The sequence below is a fragment of the Elgaria multicarinata genome, chromosome 2 (genome assembly GCF_023053635.1).
Source record: "Elgaria multicarinata webbii isolate HBS135686 ecotype San Diego chromosome 2, rElgMul1.1.pri, whole genome shotgun sequence".
NCBI lineage: Eukaryota > Metazoa > Chordata > Lepidosauria > Squamata > Anguidae > Elgaria > Elgaria multicarinata.
The window spans coordinates 83,171,719-83,181,751 of NC_086172.1; the positions used below are offsets into that span (position 1 = coordinate 83,171,719).

A 10,033-nucleotide genomic window follows, 5' to 3' on the forward strand; every position below is an offset into this window, starting at 1 on the left:
AAGAAGCAAAAAATTAGCTTTTTCCCCATAGGAAATTAAATTGGTGGCTAGGATCCAGAGAAGCACCAGTGGAAGGGGATTGGTGGAAGTGACTATCCAGCCCTTCCTCCTCCTCCCAGCAGCCTTCTCCTACCACAAATCCTCTCCTGAATGGGGTAGGCTGTGGAATAAAGGATTTCTGAAAAATCAGAATCGCTCATGTCAGGTGCTTCCACCCAACTTTCAGCAACCCCACACTTCCCATCAGCCCCACACACCACAGCCCACCCCACTCAAGAGGGTCCCACAACCTTCAGGAGAGTTGTTGGGAGGGAAGGGAGGAGTGGGCATGGAAGTCACCATCCACTGGTTCTTTTATAGACCTAAGCCAATATGCTTTGCACATTTCTATCTCGCCCAGTTAAAGTCTTGAGAAATGCAAGGAAAGCTCTGCCAAGCAATGAATTAGCATCCCATAACTTCACATCACATCTCACTTCCAGAATGACATGGAAACCGTAAAGAAGAAATTATGAAGGAGCCCAGAATATAAGAAGAGCCCTGCTGGATCAGACCGAGGGTCCATGTCATCCAGCACTCTGTTCACACAGTGGCCAATCAGCTGTCGACCAGGGACCTACGAGCAGGACATGGTGCAACAGCACCCTCCCACCCATGTTCCCCAGGAACTGGTGCCCACAGGCTTACTGCATCGCATACTGGAGGTAGCAGGCAACGAACAGCAAGGGCATCCACAGAACTGACAAACATGCTGATGATGAACCACTTAATATATTTTCATCAAGGAGAATGAGAAACAAGCATTGCTTGCCCTTAAGATTGAGTACATTTTAATAGCTGCTTGTCTACAGCTGCATCCAGTCTGGAATACAAATTGCTGAGCGCTAGCCTTTCTTTAAAATAACAATAAAAAGGTCATTTCACAATAAACCTACCATAATGAATTATCCTTGATGATCCTTCATTCAGAAACACTACAAAGTAGACTTCATTCAGAAATATTTCCATGTGGCAAGTTTAGCACTGTTGCATTAGAGAATAAATACAGGACTGAAGGAAAAGCCACCAAGTAACGTCAGTTATAACTGCAATAGTCCCTTGCTTTGGACGATGCTAGATGACCTTGGAAGAGTCTCATCTGCCCCTTGGACTAGGTGAACCAGCAAGTGTTGGTTCCTGTGTGGCTTGTAGCTGTCAGACATGCTGAGTCAGCATACTCAAAACTTTAAAAACAACAATTCCCTCTTTTGGAAGAACACTTAGGTAATTATTATTTCATTGTTAGGACGGAGCAGCAGAGGCTGCAATGGAGCATGGCCAAGGTCATCCAAGTAGTCTGTGGCAGAGCTGGGATTTGCACTTTGGCTTTCCAGGTTTAAGTGGTCCAAAGACCCTTTGGGGCATTTTACAGAGTTTCTGTTTCTCTTATACATGCTGCAGGATGGGTACAAAACAATCATGTTTCCACCCTGAATCCCATGTGGCAGATTCCCTACTGAGGAGATTCCTAATTCTGGGCTCAGATCATATCTAATAAGCTACCTCACATCTAATATATCATGTCTAATAAACTCATGCTGGCCCTGTTCAGACAACATGCTAAACCATGATGGTTAAGCGATTTGAGCTAAACATTATGGCTTAGCATGTTGTGTGAACATGACGTAGTGTGTCATGTGAACCATTCCTAACTATGGCGGCTACATAACCACGGTTTAAACATGCTCACTAGCTACTTGCTACAAAAGAATTAGCAGCCTAACCATGCTTAGCATGTTGTGTGAACAGGCTCCAAATGGGTTCATTTTAAGTGAGCCAGAAGAGGTAACAAAGCACTTTAGATTAGAACTTGATTTACATGTGACACATGCCCTGAGTATAGTGATGTGTTCACAAAAAGAAACGAGAATAGCAACAGCATCGCTTTTGCTAGCCTAGTTTAAAAGGCCCGCAGTCAGCAACAGTTTCCTGCGAAGAACTGCCAGCTGCGCAAAATAGCTAGAGTCCTAAATCACTTCCTATCACGAAACTAGAACAGGGTGGTTCATATCAAAAAGCTTTCCTTCCATTCTCACATGAGCTTCTTCGCTGCCAATTCTCTGGGAATACTTAAGCACCGCTTCCTACCCTCCTCTGCCTCCTCCACCCAGCCCCTCTGCAACCTTGCAGTGACATGGCCATTCTCTCAAACGGAAACCAGGTATTGCGCTGCAAATATGCACGGGATGAGCATCTGCTTAGAAAGAGTTTCTTCAATTAACGAATGAATACAGGTGAACAGAAGGCAGATCTCCAGATGTTTTGGGTTTCAACTCCCAGAAGCCCCTGCCAGCATGGCCAATGGCCAGGAATGCTAGGAGGTGAAGTCCAAAACATCTGCTGAGCTACTTTCTGCCTACCCCATAGAAAAGCAGAAGTCTGAAAGTACAGCTCTGCGAGCTCCTTTTAGGTCAAGCGCTAATAAAATACAAACACTATGAACTTTGGTTTTGTTTCAGGCAGCTTTTTGGGTGTTTGGTAACCTATTTAGGAGAACCTTGTGTAAATGAAAAAGACAACCACCACCACCACAAACTTCTGCAGGTACATGGGAGCCAAAGGTTTTTATGTAATAAGGAGCAGACCTGCTAATAATATTAAGAAATGTTCCTGTACTTTCAGAAAGGTTTTCCTTCTTTGTCCTCTCTTTCTGATTATTTTACCTCCATCCCCTTCCTTCAAGTCCCTTCCTGTTCACTCCCTTTATACCTCCTATTTTGCCATTCATACCTTCCTAATACTTGGGGATGAATCCTATGCATGTTTAGACAGGGAAAAAAAGGTCACAAAACTCCCAGCATACTAGGAGTTGTAGGTCTTTATTATGTCTAAACATGCATAGGATTGCACCCTTGGAAAGCCATGTTGTCACACTCAAAGCCATCAAAAGCCACATCAAAAATTTGCTGCTCTAACTTTACAGGGTGCCAGACAGGACTCCTTCCCATCCCCACCTGGAGGTGCCAGGGATTGAATCTGTGGTGATCTGCATGCAAAGCAGGTGCTCTGCCAATATCAGGCAAGTGGAACAAATTTGTCCTACTGTGCTGCAAATTAGCTGCAACACCTTGGTATCAGGTCCCAAGGTCTATATGGCTTTTCCGCCATACCAATGCCCATGGGTGGAATGCTATCAAGGTGCTCCTATCCCTGCCCCAGTCACAACTCCTGACCCATTTCTCAGAGCCTTCCTTGGATCAGCTGACTGTGGCAGGGTTCCATGGAACTGCCCACCAACTGGAAGCAACCGAAGATGAGGATGCCTGATATTGCCCTGTTACTCATCTGGGATGAGCGTTGCCACCTGCTCCTTTTTTCAAGGAACGGTTCCTTATTTAGCATCAAAATGGAGCATTCCGTTGCAAGAAGATGCACGCAGAACTGGAAAACACAATTCTTCAAGTGGCAGCCCTAGCCTGGTTGCAGCCTTGATTCAGGGATGCAGTAGTTGCATCCTGCATTGCTGACCATGTCCCAAACAGGGGGTTGGACGGGAATGAGCTCCAATGTTGCTTCCAATTCGACAACTCAGTCTGCAAATTCAGTTAGGCAGGTCAGAGTGCATCATCAGGCCTCTTCACAATGGGGAACAGAAGTTAGTTGGTGTTGTTTGGGTTTGGGTTTTTTAAGCCAGATTCTGCCAAACTAGGGACAGGACAGGGGAAGGAAAACATGCAGGATCTGCACTTTTACCACAGGACCAGGCCAGTTTCCTGTGGAGCTGATCTGACAGGGCTGTTTCCTGTATGAAATGCCTGTGGGCCACTTTCAGCAGAATTTTGCAAGTACTGGAATCTGCAGTGACACCATGAAGCCAGGAACAATGGGATTCCCCTTGTCAATACAAGAGATTGGCCCGTCTGTCTTGGCCATTCTGTTATCCTTTGCGCCTCACAATAGCACAATCTACAAGTCAGTGTGCAATGCATCTCCTTCATACATTTACCTGGAGAGACACTCATTAGTTGGGAAACTGCACCGCATCATCATCTGCTTATACAAATGCACAAAGACTCATTGAAGCTGTCTGAATACCAAAAATGTATTACAGTAATAGCACCAGTTGTTAGTACGGGAATAATGCCCGCATAGAGACATTCTCCTGGCTCTCTAATCAGGTAATCCTATTCCTTCTCAAACTTCTGTTCTTACAAATTCAGCGTCTTTCTTGCACATATGTTATATTCCGCACCAATTCGAGTAAAAGGTTTGGAACAGCCTTCCCTAACCTGGGTGCCCTGCGGATGTGTTGGATTACAAATCCCACCATCCTCAGCCAGCATGCTGCTTGAGGATGATGAGTTTTGTAGTCAAACACATCCAGAGGGCACCAGGTTGGGGAAGGCTGCTTTAGAACAAAAACAGGGCATCTTTGAATGGAAATCTTTCAGCACCTTAACTAAAGCTAGCACTTTGATTGGGAGGGGGGGAATGAAGATGCATAAAATGAATTTGATGTAAGTCCCTCACCTCCAATCAACACTGTTATTTTTCCCCCCAGGGGCAAGTAAAATATGCACACCAGAAAGACAATGCCACAAATCATCCTACTGTATGGGGTCCTCACACTTCTAAACAGCCATTGCTTCATACGACATCTTCCAGCACAGAAATCCTGAAATAAGCTACCCATTCCTTGGCAGCACAGCCCATGGTATCTGGCTGTCACAAGGTACAGGCTCTAAAGACTTCACACGCATGGCGACAATTAAGTCAAGGTCATTTTGTTGTGGCTCATAGCTTTGCCAATCCCAAAAGCTTTTCAGGATGGGAAAACAAAGTAAAAATCCCCTTTCCAAGTGTTCATCTTCCTGCAGCAAACCTGAGGTTGCTGTCCTCTCTTTACTTGTTTTTATTATGTAGAATTGTGATGGCTTATCGCTTTGAGCAATAAAGATTTCATTCATTCACTGCTGTCCTCCATCGTATTTGGAAGGCAGGGGACAGACAAGAATAGAAGCAGGTCCCTGGGATCCAAAGGTGGAAAGACGGATACTCTGCATCATTCATTTCCTTCCTGGAAGCAGAACAGCCGATTTTAACCCTCCCTTTGCAGTCCTGAGCATCAGGCTATGAGGGTGCCAATACTGTTTGTTCTCAGGAGAGACCAGCATCCTTCATACTGTAAAATCTTGTTATCTGTACGCTGGCCTATATGGCAATTCTGTCCCTTTAATAGAACAGAACCTGGTCTACCTCTCAGGCCAAAAGAGCCCTAGTTCCAAGTTATTCTTGAACACAGACCTCAGGAACACCGCTAAAACCATGTCCTGCTTGTGGGTCCCTGGCCAATGGCTGGTTGGCCACTGTGTGAACAGAATACTGGATTAGATGGATCCTTGGTCTGATCCAGCAGGGCTCTTCTTATGTAAAATCCTAGCATGGTCCAGACAAAGACAGAGGGATGCTTAAAAACTGCCTTTCAGGGCACAAACCTATGCATGTTTAGCCAGAAAAAGTCCTACAATTCTCAGCATTCCCCAGCCAGCCATGCTGGTTGGAGGATGCTGGGAGTCATAGGACATTTGTTCTGACTAAGCATACACAAGATTGTGCCATTAACTTCTCAGATGCACTAGTTGTGCCACATGTGAAATGAATCTTGCCTATGTTCCATAAAATGCAGAAAAGCAATCAAGTGGACATCCCTTATTTAAGCAGCAAATGTGTGGAAACACCCTCAAGCAAAAACCAGGAGGATATACAACCAGGAGGATATACTTTCTTCAACTTGGGATCAAAGTAGAGCCATTTCCTTTCCTCAAAGCTGCAACCCAATTTTCAGCACCTTCTTTGAAGAGCTGTCAAGTACACCTTTCCCCAACCTGGTGCCATCCAGAGATGTTGGACTACAAGAGGGGTGCAGAACCCCCAGGCTTTGGGCAATCTGGCCCTCAACCAGATAAATGTTGTGCACTCCCATCATCCAATCAGATTGGGAAACCATACTGATGGGCATTGTAATCCAACACATCTGGAGGTCACCATGTTGAGGATGGCTGGTCCAGTGTAAATTTGGGGGATTCTGTTAAGGTCTGGATTGCTTCAGACATAATTTCTGGGGGTGTGCATGCCAGCAGTAGACAAGGCCAAAGCCAAAAATGAGCAGGGCATCCCCTTTTCACTCCTCCCCTCTACCCCACCCCCACCACCTCCACCTTGTGACATTCCTCTCTCTCTTCCTCCTTCCCTGTGGAATCTCCCAAGTTCCAGACAGGCTGTCATGGGGCGTTCTTCTGGCTGCATGGTTCTCACTGAGGACAACCAGAGAACCCCACCAGCTGCACTCTTGTTGCGACAAATGCCAGACCAGGAGAGCAGCAGGCAAGGCGCTCTGCGGCACTGCTGGAGAAGGAGGAGGCGGCCAGCAGCAGCACACACACACACCCCGGATGGGGCAGAGGGGGAAAGCTGTGCAATTTGCTACTCCTCCAACTCCATTGCAGGCACATGAGCCCATGTAATGACAGGGACAGCCTTGCTTGCCAGAGGTCTGAGTTGAGTGCTTGCAGAGGGATTTCGAAATCAGGCTGAGAACTACATGGAATTATAATCAGGGGCTGCAGGCAGCCCACCCATTGTCTAGTGTCTTGGTGGAAACCCTGGGCTTGTAGGATTTGAAGGAACCCATGGATCAGGTAACCTAGTTGACTCTCAACCTTCCCAGCACCACTTTTAATTCCAATTTCTCCCTCTCTTGTTTTCTCCTTTTCTCTAAAAAAAATAAAAGAAAAGAAAGAATATGTCAGAGTCCCCTGCTGTGATCCACTACCTTAAGCAGGGATGTGACTCCAGTTGAAGACCAGTGTGCCAGCCTAATCAGGATACAGAACTCACACATCCCCAATAGATTTCTGTCCAGTCTTTGGGGAAGTGTCCATAATTCAGCAGCAGAACATGGGCATTCCTCATCCAACAACTGAAAGGAAGCCCAAGTGCAGGTCATGGCATAACTCACATTCATCCTTCTCCAACACAGAAAAAGCATCCTTGGCTCATAGAAAGAAGTCCAAATTCTACAGTAGGGCAGCGCCTTTATCAGGATTAGCACTTGGTCGCTATCTTGTGAGACTTTGGTTGGTATTGCTTTAACGTAGCTTTCACATTCACCCTATTAGCTTTCTTTCTCCCTTCCTTTCTTTATGTTGTCTCTTTCCCCATGACCACTATTGAAATTTAGATGAGCTCCTTGGGGCTGCGACCTGCCTTTTCTTTGGCATACACTCCTCTGTAAAACTTCATAGTACCCCATTGGTTGCTGCTATATAACTAATGTGGGAATTCCAGCCCTGTGACCTGAGAGCCCTTTAACTATAGAACTACCTCTACCCAAAGACATTCAGAAGGCCCCTGAGGATCAGAACTAGTGGGCAGCTTGGTAAATAATTTCTCAGTAAATGAGAGCTCCTTAAATCCCCACCATCAACAACCTTGTCTTCAAAGATGGCAGCTCCATAGCCTGGTATCCTCCAGATGCATTGGACTACAACTCCTATCATCCACAGACAACACAGCCAATTACACTGCTCGTTGGGATAATGGGAGCTGATTCAACAGATCTGGAGGGCACTAAGTTGAGCAAGGATTCCTTTTCTTATCATTAGGAGCTTCCTTCTAATACGGAATCTATCTGCCTTCCTATAGCCCAAACCCAGGCCCTCCTGTCCTGTCCTCAGTGGCCACCGACAAACTGTCAGTCCAGTTCCAGGACAGCCTTGGACAGTCCATCTTGGACAGTCCATTTCTTCTCTTAGCTACGCTAGTTCTGGTCCGTAAAATGGGGATAACTAAAACGATTTCGCAGGATTCTTGGAAAGCCAAAAGAGACTGGGTTTAAAAAAAAAAACCAATAAAAATCCCTGGGAGATTCAAAATCCTGCAGAGAGGATTCTTAATGCCCTCGTGCTAATGATATCCCAACACCGCACCTCGTCTATATCATTACCTTATTCGCCTCCCCATACAGACACCCCATTTCTGACCGGCAGCATCACGAGCGTCCCAGCGAAAGTTTGCGGTTGAAGCGCGGAAAGCAAGCCGCGGGGAGGGGGCGGGGAGAAGAAGGGTGCACCAAAAGCGAAGGCTCCAGACCCGCGCGGCGTCCCTCGCCCCGGACCGGCGCTTCTCTCAGTCAGCGCCCGGCGCTCGGGACGCCGCTCTCCACGAGATCCCAGCCCCCCACCCCGCCAGCCCCGGCTGCCGTCTACTCGGCGCTTCGCGGGAGGAGCGGGGCGCACTCGCCCTCTACGGGATCGGGCGCGGGCTCCCTCCAGAAGCAGCCCTCCCATCCGCGGAGAGCCACCAGGCGGGACAAAAGGCCCGCGGCGTATCCCGGCGGCGGGGACTGCCCTGCGGATCACCTACCCCCTCCACATGCTGGCTCCGCTGCGGCTCCAAGGACGTGGCTCAGAGCGCCTCCCGAGGAGCAGGGCGCGCAGCAGCCGTCGACTTCATCTCGGCTGCAGAGCGAGGGTTGGACCCGGCGATCGACCGGGGGGGGGGGGGCTTGCTGCTGCTCCGCCAGCCTCTCCCTTCCCCTTTTCTTCCAGCCCCGCTGCGGCAGACGCCTGGAAGTCTTCCCAGCCAGCTGCGCTGCGCTGTCTCCGCAGCTGGGGGGGGGGAGGGAGCCGAAGAGGTCACATGACCCCCTCTGAAGGCTCTCCTTCCTCCGCCCCCCACCCTTCCCCACGGCAAGGATGCACGTGCACATCCAGCGCGGCGCCGGGTCACGTGACCGCCCTCCTCTTCCCATTCACTTCCATTCTGCGCAGCGCCCGAGTGCGGACTGTTCCGAACCTCCGCCCGCGTCAGACTGCTGCGCCCCCAGCCTTCCCCACGCGTGGGACCTGAGTGGGACTGGCGACCTAGCGCCCATCAGATGTTCCTAGGGCTGGCAGCCGGCTTCAGTTCCACAAGCATGTGAGCTGGGGCAGGATTTTTGACAAATGTACTCCATCCCCAATCTTACCTTTTATTAAGCAACGGAGAAGGAAGGAGAGCTTACTCCAAGTGTCCTTTAAACCAATCGTAATGAACACATGCATGCATTCAGATTTTAAGCCCCTATTCGGAAAATTTCCAACTCATCCCTAGTATTTTTACCTGGGAGCAAGCAAGCTTGATTTCACTAGGAGCAGCTTCGAAGTCAATGTGCTTAAGATCGCTGAGGTTCGACAGCCTGTCTGCAAATCCATGTTCTCAGCTCGGACAGGCTTCTGAGTGAACACAGGCGTGTTATCCCTGATCCAAGATGTGCAGGGTCTCAGGTGAGGGAAAGCACTCTGCACATGCACTTCCCTTTCATAAGGGTGCCACAGATTCCCTATGATAGTGTGTTGCAACAAAAACGTGCGCTTCTCATACACTTCCAGAAAAAAGATGTATTGTTTTCTTGTCCTTCCCAACAGCAAGATGGAATTCTGTTTACTTTGCCTATAGAATTCTGTAAAATGCAGTGCACACTGATTATTCTGCATTAAAATAATATAATAATAATAATAATAATAATAATAATAATAATAATAATAATAATGGGTATTGCTAAGTAAGCAGCAGACTGTCTTTATCCAGATGTCCTTGAGAATAGTGTAAGGCAGGAGAGTGGGTAATGTTGATGTGTTGTCCAGATGTAGTTCCATGGGAAGCCAGAAGCAAATGAGAGCTGACAGGGAACTGTCTCCCTCCCCTCCCACATAATTCTTAGCTGACTATAATAGCTTCTTGCATGTCACTCCCCTTAACTCACATTGGATAAATTCTATGCACAAAGCTATTGATAATAAGTCCCATGTTCTCCCCTCCCTTAAATTCATGCTCTTAAAAAACAAGGTTCAGATTGTATTTGCACAGACATTGAATGAAGCCATTGTAGCCAATCTGCCATATGGCAAAGACAGAGATGAACACCAAGGATTCATACCTCATAATATAATTTCCATGTGGTTTTGGAATAATCTCCTGTAAAGTCTTTTACAATACTAAACCCTGTTTAATT

The 10,033-nt window shown here is 47.5% G+C and overlaps 1 protein-coding gene across 3 annotated transcripts in view; it reads right to left on the reverse strand.

The window, feature by feature from the left end:
- RAB3IL1 (RAB3A interacting protein like 1) overlaps positions 1-8,522 on the reverse strand; it is a 43,024-nt gene extending 34,502 nt beyond the window's left edge. For all 3 annotated transcript variants that reach the window (XM_063117006.1, XM_063117005.1, XM_063117004.1), the window contains exon 1: positions 8,404-8,522. In XM_063117006.1, coding sequence (XP_062973076.1) covers positions 8,404-8,414 — 11 coding nt within the window. In that variant the 5' untranslated portion in view covers positions 8,415-8,522. The remainder of the gene's footprint in view (positions 1-8,403) is intronic.
- Between the last annotated feature and the right edge of the window lie 1,511 nt (positions 8,523-10,033).